We start from the raw sequence: 21,240 nt of genomic DNA, 5'->3' as shown, positions 1-21,240 counted from the left end.
TACGTATTAAACTAGATTGAGGGTTTATGATTATCACCAAACAGAACATTTACGACTATCATCAAACAGGAGCGTTTTACGACTACCACCACTTGAGAAACATATCAACGAACATAATCTATCTCAACACATATCAATGAACATAATTTATCTCAACTTCAAAGATACAACTAAAGCATTCAATCTAGATCATGAACAACAAAAGAAGAATAAAAACACTAGTCTAATATAAGAACAAGCTGAATAATCATAATTTACTTACATCCGAAAGAGTTATGACAAACCAGCTTCTCATAAGAGCTATGATTTAAGCTTAAAAAAGACTTACCATTCGAGTACGTAAGTAGAAAGTGAATATGCTAAAAGTTAAAAAAAATCTCAATACATTGAGAGAAGTGTTAGTTATATTGTATCATCTCGAAAACAAAACTTCAAGCTCTTACTAGCACGGGTAACATGACCCAAAAAAATGAAAATGACGTAAGATATTTTATATAAAGGATAAGGCGCCTTTAAACCTTCATTAGATTATCAATAAAACCCCAATAAACACCCTTGAAGAAAGCCATCATTCAACATTTACTCTGAAGGAGGGCTATACAAACTCAACTTCAACTCTTAAACCTATCAACTTCAACTCTTAAACCTATTACATGGAATACCAATCGCAAAAACGATTTAAAAGATAAAATTCTCAATGAAATTTATAAAATTCTAATGAACATGAAATTTCATGGCTGAAATTTTCCTGCTATTAGTCAGACTGTCTGACGACATTCTAAACCCAACAAAAGTTGAATGAGACTAATGAAACAAGATAGCTTCGAGTTACATCAATTTTAGGAATCATCAAGTAGTTCGGACAAAGCCTTTATGGAAACAAATCAAAAGACAATAGAATTAAAATGATGCGTCCAAAATGGAACAAGATGGTGGGAAGCAAACAGATATTCAAATCTCCATAAAACTGTATCCTTCTTATTGATTTCCTTGTCTCACACTATTGAGTATTAAAACTTGTTCTAACGAGCATCCTTAGACAGAAGGTTTATTCCTTCAACTTTCTTAGCATTGCAAAGCTCATCAACACAATCACCCCTCTCGAACACAGCTGCAGCTCCCATTCCAGTGCCTGCAATTTTGCAGTTTCAAGAATTAATCATCCATCGCGTCATCGTCATTGGACTGTAACTCCACAATGGTAAAGGGAAGGACGTAGAGGGAGAGAGAGTACCTATGCACATTGATATCACTCCAAAACGACAGTCTTTGCCACGGCGTTTCATCTCATGCAACAATGTAGCAACGCAGCGGGCGCCTATGGAAGAAGACAGCCACAGATGACAGAGCGCAGACAGAACCAAGTTAATGGAGCATATGCTAAGAGAAAAATCATCAAATGATAGAAAAATTTTAAGGAGAGATTTGTGACAATCTAATACTAATTCTCCCTGCCATGTAAACATTATCATTTGCTAATGATTCAATCGTGGTTAAAGAATACAAAGAAGAAACACATCTAACTCATCAGGATCTTAAAAAATTTTAGGTGTTGGTTAACAGAAATTCGTGTCAGAAACATACCTGTTGTACCCAGTGGATGTCCAATGGCAATTGCTCCGCCATTAACATTGATCTTTTCTGGATCAAGCCCCAGCTTGTTACGACAATACACAAATTGGGATGCAAATGCCTGTAGGTTAGGTTGTGCGTTAGTCCAAAGCCAACATGTGCCTAAAAGGTTCAAACTTCAAGCCTCAATTTGTGATAGAAAAATATGGTACCTCATTTATCTCAAAAAGATCGATATCATTCAGTTCAAGCCCAGCAGCCTTGACAGCGGCTGGAATTGCAACAGCCGGGCCAACACCCATGATAGCAGGATCCACACCCACAGCAGTAAACGTCCTACAAAACAAACAGCAACAAATGTTGAGACAAGAAAGTACTTCCCAAGCCACCGCTAAGTAGATAAAGTAGATATTGTCCTATTTGGACTTTCCTTTTAAGGTTTTTAAAACGCATTTGTTAGGGAGAAGTTTCCACACCCACAGCAGTAAACCCTTACAAGGAATGCTTCGTTCCCCTCTCCAACCGATGTGGGGATCTCACAATCTACCCTCTTGGAGGTCTAACGTCCTTGCTGACACTCCGCCCGGTGTCTGGCTCTGATACCATTAGTAACAGCTCAAGCCCATCGGTAGCAGATATTGTACTCTTTGGACTTTAAGGAACGTTTCGTTCTCCTCTCCAACCGACGTGAGATCTTACATTCATACTCAAAACAGTTCTAAAATCTCTACTTTGGGAAGCCCCAAGTTAATACCCAAAAGAATGAGCTTTTATGTTCGAAACTAACACTTAATCTCCTTCATCGTTTCGTGACATGGTGTATTCTGAGAGTAACTATGGCTAATGCAAAGCATGCTGTCATCACCCCATGCATAAGATAGTAAAAACAATCATGACAGTTTGGGGAGAAGTTTGCAAGTCAGGATACGTGGATGAACAAGTTTTGAATATCTAGCGGAATTCACCATTCAACTTGTACAATTCTTTGTGATGTCAAGTATTAAAGAGAAATCCTGAGATTCAAACCTGAAGACGCCGAGAATAGGGAGTCCTTTTTGCATTGCAACACTTCTCTTCATAAGGAGAACAGCTCCAGCACCATCACTCACCTGACTAGAATTGCCTACACAATACCAACACCAGAGGATCATAAGCAAAAATAGCAGAACATCTCTCTACTAATCAATTCAAATATAATCAGACATAATTATACCAGCAGTGGTGGTTCCATCTTTCTTAAACACAGGCTTTAGCTTCCCCAAATCTGCTTGAGTTGTGTTCGGTCGAATCCCGTCATCAACAGAGATCGTAACAGGTCTCTCTTCACCAGTTTTTGGGTCAATAATCTGTTTGAAATAAAGACATCAAAACCCCAGCAACCAATTGCCATACCTGTTGTTGCAATATGTGAAAACTGCATTGTACCGAATCTTACTACTTACCTTAGTAGAAACAGGGATAATTTCATCCTTAAATTTGCCACTAGCAGTGGCAGCTGCAGCCTTCCTGTGAGACTCAACCTAGACACACACTAAGGATTTCAGTACAAAATCTACATCTAAGAGCCTTGAAAGAGATACAAGATCCATTCTACTTACAGCAGCCTTATCTTGCTCCTCCCTTGACACCCCAAAACGCTGGGCAACATTTTCTGAGGTTACTCCCATCGGAAGAAGGCAGTTTTGTGCATTTTCCATTGACTTCACCTGTCATTTTAAAGAAGAGATTTCAAATTTTTTAAGATTCCTACTTGGAAGTATGTTTTAAAGACTATCTAGAACTGAACTCAAATATGTGTATTAGAGCAAGGGAAAGATAGTACTCTAGGGTTGACAGATCCATCCCAAGCCATTGGATTAACAGTCATCGACTCCAACCCAGCTCCAATTCCTTAAACACGAGTAATAAAAATAGAATAAGCTTGCGTAATAAACAAGGCAGTTATAAAACTTCACCCAACTTATCCCTTTGTTGCTTACCAATATCATAAAATCCTGCTCTTATAGCTGCTGCTACATCTGCAACGGCCTGCAGCCCCGACGAACATTGCCTATTAACAGTTCTAACAGGCACAGTTTCTGCAACAAAAGCATTACATGCATTGATAATAGAAGACACCAATGAATATGAACAATTCTTGGAGAATTGCATACCAGGGAAGCCGGCATAGAAAGCAGCCATCCTACATTCACTCGCTCTCTGAGAACCTGGTGCAAGCACAGAACCAACAACAATGTCCCCAACTTCACTTGGATTCAAATTAGTTTTCTCAATCAATGCCTGGATCAAATCATCATCATCATCAGGATTCAGAGCTCACTAAATCATTAAGCAACAAAAACGAAGAAAAACGAAAGCATGGTTCTCCTCTTATTCGGTTTAACCTATTAAGTTGAATCCATGAAGAGAACAGAAGACAAAGTGAAACAAGAAACCTTCAAAACAGGGGCGAGCAGATCATCAGGATAAGTATCCTTGAAGCCGCCACGCTTCGATTTGCAAAGGGCGGTACGGTATGCTCTGAGAGAAAGAAAATGGAGATTTCACAAAATTCAATTTAACGAACCACTTTGAATCAACTATAACAAAAAGAGAGCGAGATTCACTTCATGTAAGACGAAGCAACTTACGCAACTATCACGACATCATCTCCAAACACCGACGTTCTTTGATAAGACGCACTATCCCCAGCTGCACAAACCGATGCCTAGCGAGAAAAAACAACCAAACCAAACCAAACTCAATCAAACAATTCAAAGAGCGACTTGCAGAGAAAAGTTTGAATAACAAAATCTTCAATTCAAAAGGAGGGATAAAGAACTTACAGAGAACGAAGATTCATGGCTATAAGCCGAAGAAGAAGGCCGGAGGTGATGTAGTAGAATGCTCTGCCTGTTGATTGCCTTCTCCATTACTGAAGCCGCCGGAGAAATGAGATTGAGCTTGAGATTGGCCGGAAAAGTATATGAAATGGTGATCGGTGGCCATTTTCAGGTAAATATAGCAATCAAAATAGGCGGTTGCTTGGGAATGCGTGCCGTCTCAGGATAATGGATAATGCCGAAATTAGGAAGCGCATGGGAATTCTAGAACAACGACGCCATTTTCATTTATCTATCCGTATGATAGATATGTTTACATTATCTATCCGTATCTGGACAAATGTAGACATTATTTGGTGGGCCATCATTTTTCTATTCAATGTTTTTAATTAAAAATTCTAGCTGATAACATATGTCTTTTAACTATCATGCAAAAGTGAGCTAATATTTTGCTGTGACATCTTTTTATCTAATTCTTGTGTGTTTATTAAAGTTGGTATAATATCCAATATCGAGGGAACCAAATATTCCTTATAAGAGTGTGAAAATCTCTCTATAGTAGACGTGTTTTAAAACTGTGAGGTTGACGGTGATACATAATGAGCTAGAGCAGACAATAGCTGCTAGCGGTGAGTTTGAGTTGTTATAAATGATATCAGAGCTAGGTTTCACAATCAGTGGGGCGAATGCGCCCGAGGAAGTCATCGAGAACGATGACTAAATTAAGTGGGAGAGAATGTCACAATCTGCAATATGATTGTGACCCGAGTAAGTCATCGAGCCTACCCAAGGTTATATACTGTAAGCCGTTGTTATTTCTCTTTTGCTTGCTTATTATATAACGTATCTTTCAAAAATCTCTCTTTCGAAATTCTCTCTCTGCCCTCGCTTTCTAAAACCTTCTCTTAAGAAGGAGGTCAGAGGCTCGAGCATACGTCGCTTGGCCGTAGGCGAAGAACGAATTGGCTTAGCTCACTTGTCGTTGGAAAGTGAGTGCCGCACAATCGCAAGTCCACTGCCATTAAAAGTGCGATTGTGACACCAGGCACGGGGCGGTGTGCCAGCGAGAACGCTGGGCACCCAAAGAGGGTGGATTGTAAGATCTCACATCGGTTGGAGAGGGGAACGAAACATTCCTTTTAAGGTATCAAAACTTCTCCCTAGTAGACGTTTTAAAACCGTGACGCTGACGACTATACGTAATGGGCTAAAGTGGACAATATATACTAGTAGTAAGCTTGGACTTTTACAGCTTGTCCCTCTAAGGATAAATTATAAGTCAAATTATAGAGATCATATTTCTTATAATATTCATTTAAAAAAAAAATTCTCATCCTCTGTCTCGTTTAGCTAATTGAAAAAAATCTATGGTACAATATCGAATAAATATGAACAACTCATGAACATGAACGGCTGCATTATGCAATATGAAAATTTGTTATTACATATCTACAGAGTTTTCTAAGTATATCAACTCCATAAACGTCAGATCTATGGGTTGCTTCAGCTGAGTGAGTAAGCAAAACCAGCTAATTAACTACACAGAATAGCTTAAGCTTTAAGTTATTTTATTTTCCTCTTTTCCAATTCACAAGAACAGTGACTTACATGAGGATGTTGAGTTTCATCTACTTGTTACATTTGGTCTCTTTCTGATCCGAACCGCTACCGACATGCTACGAAGTCTATTCGTTATCTCTGTGAATGATGGCCTTGCTGCAGGTTCAGGAGACCAACACTCTTCCATTAACCTTTTCCATTCGGGATCACAGCGTTTCGGGATCCGCGGTCTAAGAGTATTACTTACAATTCCACCTGCCCACCAAAGTATAGAACAGCATGATACTAATTTGAACAATACAGCACAAGACCTCTCTTGAGAAGGTTTTAAGAAGTTAGGAGCATAGGAAGGAAAGTTACCGATGATGGCACCGCAATGCATGGTAGCATATGGCTCCTCGCCTGTCAAAATCTCCCACATTGTAATACCGAATGAGAAAACATCAACCTGTTAAAAAGAAAAATGATAATAAAGCAAAAATAGTATTGATAGTATCCTCCAATGATATAACTGATACAGAACTACGTTTGCATCTCAAGCACAATATCTACGCAACATTTACACGGCTTGATTCAGATGAAAGAAAGTAAAGATCTTCGTTTTTAAGTTGCTAACCTTCTCAGAGACCTTAGAACTGCAACTATCTAACAATTCTGGTGCCATCCATGGAAGAGTTCCACTCATGCCTCCCGAAGCAAGTGTATTGCGCTTAATTCTTGATAGACCAAAATCTCCCACCTTAAAAGACAGGAAATGACCCCGAAACGAGCTCAGTGTGACATGAATATTAAATATGAATTTCAACTAGTCATAGGTAACTGCAAGATTCAATTTGATAAAAGTAGATAACTAAACACAGAAACCTCAGAAAACATTGAAGGTGCACAAGATGTCAGCTATGTTAAAACTTACCTTGCATACAGGTCGTTCAGGATCCCTCAAATTGACTAACAAATTTTCACACTTCAGATCAAAATGAATAATGTTTTTCAAATGCAAATATTCCATGCCAGAAGCTGCATCCATTGCAATTATAAGCCTTTTCCGACGATCAAGCAACCTGCAGTAAGAATGCCAAAGTTTCAATATCCCTTTTCACAGGAAAGAAGAGAATCAAAATGTGGAGATAGACCAGCTTACCTGTCCTTCCTTAAAAGGACATGCCTTAACGAACCGTTTACCATATACTCGGTTACAGTTGCCAATGTTCCATCAGGTCCATCAGGAACCACCCCATAAAAAGCCAAAACGTTTGGATGGTGCAGAGTCGATAGGATCTTTGCTTCTCTCCAGAAATCTCTAGTCTAAGCAAACAGTGAGATTTTGGTCCCATTGTGAAAGGGCCGGGGGGAAGGTAGAATTAGATTGTAGGAAATATGTGTTAAAATGAAAGACAACAATAACTATATCGAGAGCTTCTTGGAGAATCTACATAAATATATATTAGTCCTCTCTGAAGTTATCTTGAAAATTGTAAATAAGTATCTCAAAAGAAATGCTCTAGAAACCATACTCGCATTTCTTTAGGCTCCAAGCATTTCTTGAGAATTCCTATAAATTTTTTTTACTTGGGCTCCAAGGATTTCATACTTACGAGTACGAAGCATGTCCCATAAGAAAGAAAAGTAAGAAAGAGCGATTAAAGTGGGTGAGTAAGAAGTCTTCTCCCGTCCATTTTGTACTATCTCAATGAAAGTTTTTTTTTTCCAAGTGTTTGTCTCTTCCCCTTTTGTGCTAAATTCTTCAACAATATGTTCGTAGGCCTAATCAATGATGAAATGCATTTGAGAAAATAGAAGGTACAACTTTTACTTTGAAATTGCATGCACAATTTTATAACTTCCTAAGAAAATTTTCATAACCATATTCACCAACATGAGCACAGGAATCGGTTATACATTTCAAAAGATCTATTTTCAAATTATGTCGTACCTACCAGTCGTTCTTGCTCTGAAAAACTGCCTGAGAAGCAACTCTTGTTTATTCTCTTAATAGCTACATCTGTTCCCCTCCATTTTCCATGAAAAACTGTGCCAAACGTCCCAGATCCCAACTCTTGCAGTTCTTTAAGATCTGCATCCGTTATGATCTGCATATCAGTGTATGAATTGATCAACAAAACATAATAAGAACTTCAACTTTTGTGAACGAGTAAACTTTCCACTTAATTATGCTATAGTTACAAAATTCTTATCAACATCCTTGCATGTTTTCTTACAACCGATGTGTGTGTGTGTGTGTGTGCGCATGTGGAAAATGCTCAATACTAGTATTACAACAACTTCACTCAGTGATGCATATTTTACAAAGTTAGAGGTACCTTAAGTGGACGGATATGTTTAAAAAGTTGGAGGTACCTTAAGCGGATGAAAGAGTTCAAGATATGTTATATATGAGAACTAAATCCATATGGAAAGGTATATATGTTGCACATAAAGAAGCTTTGAACCTGCAGGCCGTAGATGCTTACTATATTAGAAGTAGTTTGTTTATCCTTAGTAGAATATTGGCTCTCCTCGAAATATTTTGGAGCAGTTGTTTCTAAATGGTATACGAGGGTGGGGCCACCCGTGGTGTCTGCAGAATTTTCTAATTCAAGACCTCGTTCGGCAGAAAATCTGCCGCTAAAGCTTTGAACCTCTTTGAGGAGACAACCATTTTGTTGGTAGTCAACATGTTGAAAATATTTGTATTTTTGGTCATCATTAAGTGATGGAACATAAATGCCTCCATTGAAATTAGCCTTTTTTTCATCAAAATTGCATTCTTCATATGTTTCATTTTCACTACCAGATGCCACCTTTCGATGATTCTCATATTTAGCATCTTGATATACCCCGTCAACTCTCTGTTTCCACATCGTTGACAAATCCTGCATGGAAATTGACATTGCCAGTGAAGGTGACTGATCACAATCATTGAATGAGGTCAGTGGATAGAATCCTCCATGATTCGACTTTTGATCCTGTTCCTGCAGTAGGGGTTCAGAATGTGAATGCATAATTCTTTGTCCCATATGGGTGGTTCCAGATGTTAGCTGCATCGAATACTCCGCATCAGAGCGTAGCTGTTCATAGTTAACTGCCCGTTCCTTGAGCATAGTTTTCACTGAATGTGTATCACTTAAACCCCAATTGGGTGCAGGCTCAAAATCTACGCTGGAGCCTCGTGGGAAATGAACATTAAGAACTTCGTATGTCTCATCAGTTTCCACTCTAAATTTTTCATGATGATAATCCATCAATTGAGAACCATGGTAAAGATGATTGTGACGGCCAATTGCATCAACATAATAAACCATATCACGAGGACGTTTCTCAGAAACAAATGGAATGAAGTTTCTAGCATCTTCTGCACATGTTGAATCTACGTTCTTAAAGTCTTTTTGCATTACTGTAACCGGAGAATCTAAAGGTGATTGATTAAATGCCTTGCGTGGGATTTGAATGGGATTTAACAATTGCCCACTAGGTCTAGGAAGCATTTCCGCCAAATTTGGCATAGGTGAATGGGCATCTTTTAAGTCTGTAGTATGTGAAGAAGCAGTACGAAAATTAGGACTATGAAGAGTTGGGTCTAGCATACCATCCACAGCCGCAACATATTGATAATCAACATCAATTGGTTGAACTGCCCTTTCTTCAATAGAAGTAGGGCTCTCGCAATAATCAAGAAAAATTCTAAGTCTTTGAGAACCCTCTGCATTTTCCAGCTCATGATATTCCTCAATCAAATGATGAAGATCCTCATCAGAACAGATAGAGATTAGTGAATCAAGGTCTTCACCAGGAAGCTGGTACTTTATAGTGTGGGCATATTTACAGACAGCGTATGTCTTTTTGGAAAGTTCTTCATATGAGATGTTTTTTCTAATGGACATAATGCGTGTTTCTCCACCGACATATCTAAGCATCCCATCATTAGGCCTCGGTAATATTCTACCTCCAAAACTACAGAGAAATTTCATCTTGCCATTGGCAGAAAAATCTCCAAATCCAGCCCCAAGGGGATAACATGAACAAGGTGAATCCGGTGCATACAAGGGCGGCATCGTGTGGCCAGATTGAACTTCTCGGTTAATTTCATCGGCGTATTCACCAGATGCTTGTCCAGTAGCACTATATTCCCACTGATATTTGCTTGTGTTGTTAGGATAAACCTTGTTGTTCCTTTCAGAATTCATTCTCTCGAGTCTATGAATTCCACTGAGATCCTCATATACCAATTGGCTGCTCGGACTGAAACTAAGACCTGTTCTCTTTTTCTGTTGCTGATTATGATGATCTCCATCATTCATGTCAGACAATCTTCTTACAGCAGCTCGATCCCGCAAAAACTGGGAAGAAAATACCCCACCCGTCTGTACACAAACATCACTTGCACTATAATCTGCAGTAATTCGGACATCGGAAACAGCCCTTGGTCTTTCCATGTATAATTGTTGGCTTAAAGTACCATGTACTTCCCCAGGCATGATCTCAGAAAGATAAATTGTTCAACATATGAACATTTTCTGGCCTTTTAAGCTATCTTCTCCATTCTTCTTCAAAATATAAATCTCTTTCCTTATCTTTTTCCATCACAGAAACAAAAAGAATCTACAAATTTGCTAATTCTACACTCTGAACCCCCAAATCACCTACTTCAGATGCTCATTTCGTTTCTCCTAAATTTACAAACCATTCAGTCTACTCAATATCGCAGCAAGAACGAGCCATTAACGCCAACAATTTCCATTCATTTCTCAATAACATGGACAAAAAAACAAAAGGCTAGACCTAAAACTAATCAGAAATTTGAAACGTTGAAATGTACCTAAGAATCTTCAAATAGGCGCTCACCTAAAAGATTTCCTGCGCCCTTACCGAACTGTAGAATGAACATACAGAAAATCAATTAACGAATATCGCCAAAAATTCACTCAAGATGGTCTTTCGAAGAGAGCGTGGTGTCGGAAGAAAATTTTCTCCAACAAACACAAGATTTTGCCCTAGCTAGAAACGACCAAAATGCGTATCGGAGATCAGAAATGCAAAATCATACCTGTGTTCGGATTTGCATTCGAACGAGAAAAGCTCGGAAAATGAGATGGAGAAAGATGTTGAAAGAGGAACGGAGTTGTAGGATAGTAACAATGGTCAGAATAGCGCGCAAAATCACAGGGACGGAAGGTCCCAACCGCCAAACTAATTTATAAATTTCTCGCTCTTTCAACGCAACCCCTCAGATTTTATTTTATTGTTAAATTATAAAAAAAAAAAAAATTATTGAAACATAATATTAAAAGTTTTCGTAGAAAATATATATATATATATATATATTTTCTAACTTTTTCTCTTTTCAGTTTAATATTATTAAAACTTTTGAAATATTTTTTAAATCATAACAATGAAAAATACCTTTAAAAGTTTATAAAAAAATTCAAAAAAGATTTTTCAATTCTCTTCCTTTTTAATATTACGTGAGATATTACGTGACAACGTCAACTTAACCATAGTTTATATAATAATAAATAATAATAATTGTACATATTTAACACGTTTAGCTAAATAAAAAATCATGTAAAATCATGATATTAAATTTTGATTGATATATCGATATTTCAATCAAGTTCGAGCATCGGAGATGTTTCTATTAAACCGTTTAATGGTTCACACAGCTGAATTATTTGTTTTTATCTCCCTCGAAAAAATCACACGCATACATTAATAAAGACTAGAAAGAAGAAATCCCCAAGAGTTCATAGCAAACAAAGAAGGTCATAACAGAGCATATCATAAATAAAAGCACATAAATATGGAAGCTAGGAAGAAATACACAGAAAGACAATGGTGCGCCATCTGTCAACTAAAGAATGTGGCTATGATCACCTAAATGACTCTGGACGCTTTGGCTTGCTTTGAACAGCAGCCTCGATCTTCTCCATTACTGCTGGAGTTAGCAGTGGGATCACGTCCACGGCCTTCATGTTCTCCTGAATCTGCACACGTTCGAAAACGGTTTGTGATCGTTAGTTTTTGGGTGAAGAAGAATGTTTAGGATACGAGTTAGAGGTCGGGTTATCTCATACGTTCATTTTTTTATTTATGTATTGCAATGGATTCAGCAAAACTTGGTACTGTATCCGACTTAGACAGACTATCCGATTCGATAATCAATAAATATTCCCCCTTTTCATTAATTCTTTAGTCAAATTTCCTTCTCGGGAACTATCTGAATCTCCAAATTCATTTCTACGCTTCGAATAGAGCTAATCTCGTAACTTATATGAATTGAGATTACATAAAAATAAAAAATGAAAAAAAGGCTATGCTCGCGCAACCCGCTTCTTATACTATATATTAACTTTTACAAATCATGAACTTAGGACTATGATCAGTAAACTGTGTGGTTCTCAAATCTGTGATGGGAAACTGAACTAAAATCAACGGCTGAATGCAAACGGAATGGTTTTGGAAATGCACAGATCAAATATGGTCCTACTGAATCAACGGCTGAACTAAAATCCTCTTTTGGTAGACTTCTAAGAACAGATATGGTCCTCTACTGAATCAGATCAGATATATCCTCACAGCTAAAAAAGATAAACCTCTAAAGATCAGCCAAGAACTAGCAGAAGATATGAACTAGTTTATGATGTGTATAGGGTAGATTAACTGGTTTTTAAAAATATTAAGCCTATTCCATATGAGCCAACTCCTTGAAGGCAGTCCTTTATATTTTACGGCTTACAGACCTAATTAGGACCCGACGAGCCAGAGAAACGACTCCCAGTTAACCTAACCATGTTTAACTGATGAGACATTAGGATTTGAAGCACACATGCTAACTAGACTAGATCTCGGGGTAAAACGTGCATAAATTTCAAAACCAACAGCCACATAAAACTGACCTGAGATTCCTTCGTGGCGCCGGTGATAACCGATGAGACATTAGGATTTGAAGCACACCAGGCAATTGCTAGTTGCGACAATGGCACTCCTAGCTCATCCGCAATTGGTTTCAAGTTATTGACTTTTTTCAACACATCATCAACCAGAGATCGATTTGCAAGATTCTACAAACATGCAGAATAAAAGGCTTAAGTTCCCATGTTCTCATCATTGGATAAAGGGAAAAAAAACAACTAAGTTCTTAATCACTAGCATAGGATGTCAAAACGAGGTTGTGAGGTTGCTTGCAGACGTCAACCCGAAAAAGAAATGGATAACCAAGAACTTATTAGCTAATCATACTGAAGCATGCCGAACTATCAGATCCGAACTTATCTTACTTTGTAATTTTCCAAAGCAAATCGGCTATCAGGTGGTATAGTTCCCTTGTTGTATTTTCCAGTGAGCACACCAGATGCCAGCGGACTCCATGTCGTTAGACCTATGCCATAGTTGCTGTACAGAGGGAGAAACTCGGACTCGACCTGCATTAATACAGTACCATGTCTGAATTTAATCTCCATGAAAAAAGAACAGAACCCAAAAGGAGGAGACTAAATTAATCATCCTTGCAAGCTGCACCAGATTAAACTATTCATGAATTAAGTTAAAGATTGTTTTCCAACAAAGAAATCTCATTAGACATCTCTGAAACTAGACCTTGACTTTAAATCTACAACAGGAAAGCTCTATTTCCATTTCCAAATGGAAGAGGAAAACAAAGAGAACAGTTTTACTGGTAAATACATATAGAACCATGCAATCATTAGGCTAAACATATAATATCATCTACGTTCTATTCTTCGATCTAATCCCCAATATAAATTTCGTCCCTGAACTACAGGGTAATTTTTATTTGATTCCTAACTTCAAAATTTCAAATTTAGCCCCTCAGCTTTCAAAAATTTTAAAATTTACAGATCTATGAGATACAACATTGAAAGTTTAAGGTTTCGTTCGACACGAACTCAAGTTTATATTTAATAGATACAAAGTTGAAAGTTTAGTAATAGTTTTGGATGTACAGGACCAAATAAACATAAATCTTGTAATTTAACCAAAATAATACTGTACCATAAACCCATCACTGCCTTGGAAAACAGTACTATTCAATTTTCACGACGTTGCTTTTTAATATCTATTCACAGTCAAGTTTTGAAAGAAAAAACTAATGGAAGTTCTAAAGAATGATAATAAAATCGAAAAATGGCATAGATCAAGGCCAAAATTGCATATCTAACGCAGATTTGAAGAAACCAGATATATAGTTCCATTGGAAATCAATTGCAGAAACCATCACAACACCGGATCAGTCAATAATCACAGCATTCAAAACCCTCATCAGAAAATGTTGTGTACCATAACTGGAAATTCCATTTCTATGATCTAAGAACACATCAGGAAACAATCGATTGCAGCAAAAAGAAGGCGCTTACCTTATGACGAGATAACAAATTGTACTCCGGCTGCTCGACAATCGGCCCAACCAAATCCAATCTATTAGCAATCCCCCAAGCCTCAGTGATCTGCTGAGCCGACCATTCACTAGTACCCCAATAAAACGCCCATCCCTTATCGATCACATAGTTCATCGCCCTCACCGTCTCCTCGATCGGCGTCGACGCATCCGGACGGTGACAGTAGAGAAGATCAACATACTCCATATCCAATCGCTTCAGCGAAGCCTTGGTACCTTCAACGATGTGTTTTCTGGAAAGCCCCTTGTCGTTGGGACCAGAACCGCCCCAAAAGATTTTGGTGGAGACGACGATATCAGAGCGCTTCCATCCAAGCTCACGAATGGCCTGGCCCATGATCTCCTCAGCCCTTCCATTGGCATAGACTTCGGCGTTGTCGAAGAAATTGACGCCGTGGTCACGGCAGCATTGAAGAAGAGATTTAGCCTCTCGCACATCGAGTTGATTGCCGAAACTGACCCAAGCACCGTATGATAACTGGCTGACCTTCAAGCCGGACCTGCCTAAGTTGTTGTACTGCATCGTGGACGGCAATGGAGGACGATCGGCGAGAGAGCGAATCGGGATTGTGAATGTGATTGAAGGATATGGAAAAGGGGAAACGAAATGGAATCAAATCGGTCCTCAGAGCTGTGAGAATTTTCTTCAACAGCAACACGTGAAGGCGGTGGGTTCTCCAAGAAATATCTGAAGTGACTTATAAATAATATTTCATTAATTCATTGTGCCAGAGCAAGAACAACTCACTTGACATAAATGGATTCAAATAAAATAAATAAATAAATAATAATAATAAAAACTTTCAATTATATATGATTGAAAGCTCTCATAATTCACGGAAATTTAATTTGTAACAATTTAGTTTTAATTATAAAAAAAATCATAAAAATTAAATGTCCAAACAAGGAATTATAAATATACTTTTTTTTTTCATGACAGAACACTTTCCATATGAGGAAAAATAATGCAATAAATATTTATGTTCGTTCTTGAAAAAATATATTAGTTATTTAGTTATATATATATATATATATATATATATATATATATAAATGTTGGATTTATCATTTAGAAAAACTATATCAAAATTAGTTAAATAATTATAATAATTTTTGTATAATAAAATACACAATTTGAATATATTAAAAAAATATTAATAGAGATTTTTTATTAAAAAAAATTAGTAATAAACTAATAAATATTTGAGAGATTTATGGATAATATAGAAAATAAAATAATATTTTAATATATTTAAATTCAAATTATTACGCTAATTTCCAATTTCACTAAGCAATATTTATTTATATGGTAATTACCAATATGGGAATTACCTGTTACTTATTTAAAGCTAATAATTGTTTTTTCTTTTTGAGACATACAAGATGAGACAACATTTTCAATCGAATTAGTTACATACACTGAATGAAGAGGTTCTTTCACGTTTGGATATGTCTTCACGATTTTAAAATACGGAGAGATTTCCATATCCATCCAATGAATGTTTCGTTTCTCATTTGAATCGATGTGGGATCTCACAAATCTCTTTGTCCCTAAATGTTTTTCAACGCATGGGAGGAATTACCACACTACCCTCAGCTAAAAATAAATACAATAATTTACAGTAACGAGGGATTTGATAGAAAAATATTGATAACATAGATGAGAAAGACAAGTGAGGTATACGTGCAGCATTCTTTGATTTTTTTTATATCGTATTCGAGCTAGTTTACGCACACCTTGTAACATTATGTCTTGAAATTCATAGAACGTTCATATCCTAGATAAGTCATCACGTGCTTTGAACACGTTCACTCAAAGTCTTCTTACATGCTAATGCTATAAGGCTAACCCATGGTAGTTACTAACGTATCGAACCTTGAACATTTTTCGATAAGGTTTGATTATAAGTTGTAGAGCAAGGAAGCTTAAAAGGACCTATAAACATTAACAATTCAAGAGAGTATTGAGACAGAAGCAACCTTGGCAGTTGGAGAGCACGCCCGGGGTTGTCGAACGATGTATATTTGATCTCCATGGTTATCTTCCTTGTACATATCTTGATTCCGGTGCCAAGTCCACAAAGCGTGTGTTGAATTTGTTACCTGAACTAGAAAAATAAACAAGTTTAGTTCTCAGCTCTCGCATCTGATACAGTGCGATAGGATCTTCATTAGACTGCAAGGTTAATGGACATCGAAGATTAAAGGCCCAAACTCATCGCTAGCAGATATTATCCTATTTGGAACCGAAGCATTCCTTATAAGGGTGTGGAAACCTCTCTATGCATTTTAAAACCTTGAGGGGAAGCCCACAAGGGAAAGCACAAAAAGAACAATATCTGCTAGCGGTGGGCTTGGGTTGTTACAGATGGTATCAGAGTCAAACACCGGGCGGTGTGCCAGCGAGAACGCTGGGCTCCCAAGGGAGTGGATTGTGAGATCTTACATCGGTTGGAGAGGGGAACAAAGCATTTTTTATAAGAGTGTGGAAACCTCTCTCTAGCGTATGAATTTTAAAACCTTGAGGGAAAGCCCAGAAGGAGAGCCCAAAGAGGACAATATCTGCTAGCGGTGGGCTTGGGCTGTTACAGATTCGTTCCCCTCTCCAACCATTGTGGGATCTCACAATCCACCCCTTAGGGCCCAGCGTCCTCGCTGGCACATCGCTCAGTGTCTGGCTCTGATACCATTTGTAACAGCCCAAACCCACCGCTAGGAGATATTGTCCTCTTTGGGCTTCCCCTCAAGGTTTTTAAAACGCATCTATCAGGGAGAGATTTCCACACCCTTATAAGAAATGTTTCATTTCCCTCTCCTACCGATGTAGGATCTCACAATCCACCCCCTTGAGGTCCAGCATCCTCGCTGGCACATCTCTCGGTATCTGGCTTTGATACCATTTGTAGCAGACCAAACCCACTGCTAGCAGATATTGTCCTCTTTGGATTTTCCCTTTCAGACTTTCCCTCAAGGTTTTTAAAACACGTCTACTAGGGAGAGATTTCCACACCCTTATAAGAAATGTTTCGTTCCCCTCTCCAACCGAGGTAGGATCTCACAACAGACAAAAGTTGTATTCGGAGTAAGGATAGAATGATAAATTATGACCTCAAGCGTTCCATGACCAAAGCTGCTTTCTCTAAATGCACTCCACTCAGGTTGAGTGTTCCAACAAAACTTCCCTTCTGCTGGACCTGAAGAATAGTTCAAACGACAAACTCCTCCAATTTCAGGGATGTTATCACCAGCTGAAGGACATTTTCCAGGGTCATCAGCATGGTCCACATCAACCTTCTCAATGTTTCCACCATCTCCAACTGTTATGTAAACTGGCCCACAAGGGTCCAGCGTATAGTTGTACACTCGGTTCATGCGCTCGTAGGCATGTACCTGAACAGCCGAGACAGATAGCACACATTCGATCAAATGTTCATCAAATAACAAAGAACTACAGGCAAAATAAACTTAAAGTCCTAAGACAGGGTCAATATTAAAGCCAGTACAAGACTCAATGACCTGCAGACCATAATTCACAAGATAAACATGATGGTCAATGACCCTCCCATATTGAACTTGCAAGACTAGACATTTGCGTGAAGTTATTTCGATCTCTCGGGGGGTCCGGTGGGAAGAGGGTCAAGAAAAACAGGCATATTTCTGATCCAAGAGAGTCTTGAAACTTACATGACCAGAAAAAACGATATCGACACGATGCTCGTAAAGAAGGTGTTCCATTTCTTGGCGCATGCATTCAAATTCCTGGTAATGAGAAGCATAGCTATTGTACCATGGAGGATGCCAGGCAGCTACTAACCAAGGGGTCAGGCTACGATCCACTTTACTCAGATCTTCTTTCAGCCAAGCATACTGAGCACCTACAATGAGAGCCAGGCCATTTATAAAAAAAATCCCTTCAAAGTTCAAACACTTGACTAGAATGCATGTATGTATCTATTACCAGTAGCGTTGTAATCAACATATGCTCCCAACATAAGAAAATGAACTCCGCCAGCATTGAATGAATAGTAGAAGCTACTATTCGAGCCACTCTCAGCAGAGGGCACTGCAAATCTTGTCAAATATGATTCAAAAGTGATCCCGGAAATTTGGGGCTCAATCTCATGGTTACCCTCAATAACCATCATTGGAACTCGTGATGTCAGTGGCTCCATAAACCTGATACCCAATATGACCCATGTCAAATTAGCACGATATTTAGTATACAACATGTAAGCCGTGTTAGGAATAACGACTCTCCACAATGGTATGATATTGTCTACTTTGAGCATAAGCTGTAATGGCTTTGCTTTTGGTTATCCCAAAAGGCTTTGTACCAATGGAGATGTATTTGTTGCTTATAAACTCATGATCGATCCTTCCTTAAATTAGCCAATGTGGAATTCCCTCACAACAATTCTCAAAATGCCGTAAACAAAATATAATAGTTCCATTAAGGTAAAGTAAGAACACGTATTGTTTCCTAAAAAATTTCCACATATCTCAGAGACGTTTTCCAAACAAAACAAGTAACAAAAGATATTTTCAAAGATCTAAAAACAGGAAACAGGATTGTGTTATATGAGGTTTTACCTGCCCCACCCATCCCAACGGGGTTGATATGTCTCTCTGATGGGCGCATCTGGAAATGCACATGAAAAGCATGAAGCTCCTTTGCCACCCGTTGTGCGGTATTGGTTCGCATAAGTTAAATCTCCGAGCATCAAGATCAGAGAAGGATCATTCTTAACCATATGATCAACTGTTGTTGTTGAATTGCTTGTGAGTCCCAAGTCTCCAACAATGGCTATTCTATGAGGATATGAACTCTTGCTCGGCACCGGTAAAGTCTTGAAGACGTGCTCTTTACTCAAAGCTGAAATAGAGCTATCTCCACACCGGTAATAATACTTGGTTTCGGGCTCGAGGCCTGCAAGAAACTAAGCAACATACTTGGCAAATAAAAGGGAATAATACTCTACTCTAAGAGCATCTATGATAGAAACAATATATTAGGCAAAATAAAGGAAGTCATAGTGTTCTTGGAATGACCCTAATTTGCATTATCTTTAATTCAAGATATGAACCACCATACGAAAGAACATGCTTCAAAATGAAAATAACTTTCATTAGTTGATCTTCCCCCATGCCAGATGTAGAGGCTTCGGCACCTCTATAAGAACATCCTTTCAAATTGACCTCTTTGGCCAACGGCCCAAGCCCCAGCTAATAGATATTGTCCTCTTTGAGCTTCCCTTCAAGACTTTTAAAACGCGTCTACTAGGAAGAAGTTTCCACACCCATGTAAAGAATGTTTCATTCTCCTCTTCAACCGATGGGGGATCTCACAATCCACCCCTCTTCAAGGCCCAACGTCCTCACTGGCACTCGTTCCCTTCTTCCATCGATGTGGAACCCCTCAATCCACCCCCTTTGGGGCCCATCGTCCTTGCTGGCACACCGCCTCGTGTCCACCCCTCTTCAGGGCTCAACCTCCTCATTGGCACATCACCTGGAACCTCGCTCTCATACCATTTGTGACTACCCAAGCCCATCACTAGTAAATATTGTCCTCCTTGGGCTCCCTTTCGAGTTTTCCCTCAAGGTTTTTAAAACGTGTCTATTAGGGAGAGGTTTCCACACCCCATAAAAAATGTTTTATTCTCCTCCCAACCGACGTGGGATCTCACAATGAAACCATAAAATAACGAGATTTTTTCAGGCACTAAAACAATCAAAACAATAATAGAGTTCAAATAATTCCAACTACCATAAGAAATCTATAAGAAGAGCTTTTATACCGTCGATTTTGACATGATGAACGATGCCAGAAGTGTAATTAAGCAGCCCTTCAAATGGATATAGCTGACTGTAAACAGTCGAAAACCCTCTTCTCACACTCGTGTACTTTTCACTTTCTTTTCCATACCAAACCTCACTGGCAATAGACGAGGGATCCAGCGCAGTCACATTTTGGCCAATCTGAGCATCCCCTGAACCAATTCAAACAATCCCATATCCAAATTTCCATCAAACAAAACAACAGCAACTAATTTGAAAGTAAAAACACATCAATGATACTCTGCTTCCTCAAAACTCTTCGAAATTGATACAACGACTGAAAATAAAGTATGCAGAGACTGAAAGAATCAAATACCCGTAACCCAAGAGACCCACATGGAGCTCGGAGTTGAAATCGCAAGCGCTATCTGTTCAGGGAAGTTGGATGAAACATTCTTCCGTAGCCTGGGATGATCCAAGGGCAAATCATCGCTTCCACGCCTCAAAGACGGATCAAATCGACGAGTAACTGGCAGAAATGGCCCATCAAGGGTGGTGGGGATTCGTCGATGATCGGCCACAATCAACCTAATTAACAGCAAAAAATGAGCAATGCATATCCATTTCATGATGGCGATTTCCGTCTAAATCTTCTCGACAGAAATGGGGCGATGGAAGAGAGGGAAATGGAGATGAACTGAAGTGGGATTTCGCATCTTCGAGAGTGGAATATGCTGAAATTCGGGTGGTTATTTTTTTTTTTCAGTAGTTACTAAGAACAAGAAGTACGATCTATGATGGTGGGAAGAAGACGTGCGCGCCCGGGTACCACCGTTATTATATTGATCCAAATTACAAGCCTTTCACGTTCTCGACAATTTGGGATTTGGCGGTCCTTTTTTAAATAGGTTTGAATATTCTTTTTAAATATTGTGTTTATTTTAGTATTTATTTAATAAGTTCCAAAAATAAAAATTTTAATTTATATTTAAAATACGAGAGAAAGTGGATAATATCATACCACTGTGGATAGTCATGTTCGTGTAACAATCTCAAGATAAATGAAGTCAAGGACGGGATTATATTCTCCGTCCCCGT

General features: G+C 38.4%; 4 protein-coding genes across 5 annotated transcripts; all 4 read right to left on the bottom strand.

Annotated features, from left to right (window-relative positions):
- Positions 1 to 734: 734 nt before the first annotated feature.
- On the bottom strand, positions 735 to 4,633 carry LOC111789904 (3-ketoacyl-CoA thiolase 2, peroxisomal). The gene is made up of 14 exons (XM_023670622.1): positions 4,398 to 4,633; positions 4,203 to 4,279; positions 4,008 to 4,092; positions 3,726 to 3,852; positions 3,552 to 3,650; positions 3,395 to 3,462; positions 3,171 to 3,278; positions 3,015 to 3,092; positions 2,786 to 2,918; positions 2,599 to 2,695; positions 1,785 to 1,908; positions 1,585 to 1,693; positions 1,235 to 1,318; positions 735 to 1,132 (listed from the first exon to the last, which is right to left on the bottom strand). Exons 1-14 carry the CDS (start codon positions 4,482 to 4,484, stop codon positions 1,023 to 1,025), a joined length of 1,386 nt encoding a protein of 461 aa, XP_023526390.1. The 5' UTR covers positions 4,485 to 4,633; the 3' UTR covers positions 735 to 1,022.
- A 1,294-nt stretch (positions 4,634 to 5,927) lies between these two features.
- Positions 5,928 to 11,132, bottom strand: LOC111790082. 2 transcript variants are annotated; one of them, XM_023670881.1, is made up of 9 exons: positions 10,999 to 11,132; positions 10,771 to 10,824; positions 8,426 to 10,621; positions 7,892 to 8,044; positions 7,096 to 7,259; positions 6,868 to 7,015; positions 6,571 to 6,693; positions 6,315 to 6,402; positions 5,928 to 6,209 (listed from the first exon to the last, which is right to left on the bottom strand). In XM_023670881.1, exons 3-9 carry the CDS (start codon positions 10,427 to 10,429, stop codon positions 6,019 to 6,021), a joined length of 2,871 nt encoding a protein of 956 aa, XP_023526649.1. In that variant the 5' UTR covers positions 10,430 to 10,621; positions 10,771 to 10,824; positions 10,999 to 11,132; the 3' UTR covers positions 5,928 to 6,018. The 2 variants fall into 2 exon arrangements, with proteins under 2 accessions (XP_023526649.1, XP_023526648.1); XM_023670880.1 differs by having other exon boundaries at positions 8,426 to 10,824.
- A 429-nt stretch (positions 11,133 to 11,561) lies between these two features.
- Positions 11,562 to 15,060, bottom strand: LOC111791335 (probable voltage-gated potassium channel subunit beta). Its single transcript, XM_023672625.1, has 4 exons — positions 14,324 to 15,060; positions 13,229 to 13,372; positions 12,848 to 13,012; positions 11,562 to 11,935 (listed from the first exon to the last, which is right to left on the bottom strand). The coding sequence occupies exons 1-4, from the start codon at positions 14,885 to 14,887 to the stop codon at positions 11,822 to 11,824; spliced, it is 987 nt and encodes a 328-aa protein (XP_023528393.1). The 5' UTR covers positions 14,888 to 15,060; the 3' UTR covers positions 11,562 to 11,821.
- A 986-nt stretch (positions 15,061 to 16,046) lies between these two features.
- Positions 16,047 to 20,985, bottom strand: LOC111789814 (purple acid phosphatase 23). Its single transcript, XM_023670516.1, has 7 exons — positions 20,519 to 20,985; positions 20,163 to 20,354; positions 18,955 to 19,291; positions 18,323 to 18,540; positions 18,049 to 18,239; positions 17,473 to 17,754; positions 16,047 to 16,467 (listed from the first exon to the last, which is right to left on the bottom strand). The coding sequence occupies exons 1-7, from the start codon at positions 20,769 to 20,771 to the stop codon at positions 16,318 to 16,320; spliced, it is 1,623 nt and encodes a 540-aa protein (XP_023526284.1). The 5' UTR covers positions 20,772 to 20,985; the 3' UTR covers positions 16,047 to 16,317.
- Between the last annotated feature and the right edge of the window lie 255 nt (positions 20,986 to 21,240).

Source organism: Cucurbita pepo, chromosome LG03 (genome assembly GCF_002806865.2).
Source record: "Cucurbita pepo subsp. pepo cultivar mu-cu-16 chromosome LG03, ASM280686v2, whole genome shotgun sequence".
NCBI lineage: Eukaryota > Viridiplantae > Streptophyta > Magnoliopsida > Cucurbitales > Cucurbitaceae > Cucurbita > Cucurbita pepo.
The sequence above is the reverse complement of the archived record's forward strand: the minus strand, read 5'-3'. Positions and strand labels throughout refer to the sequence as shown.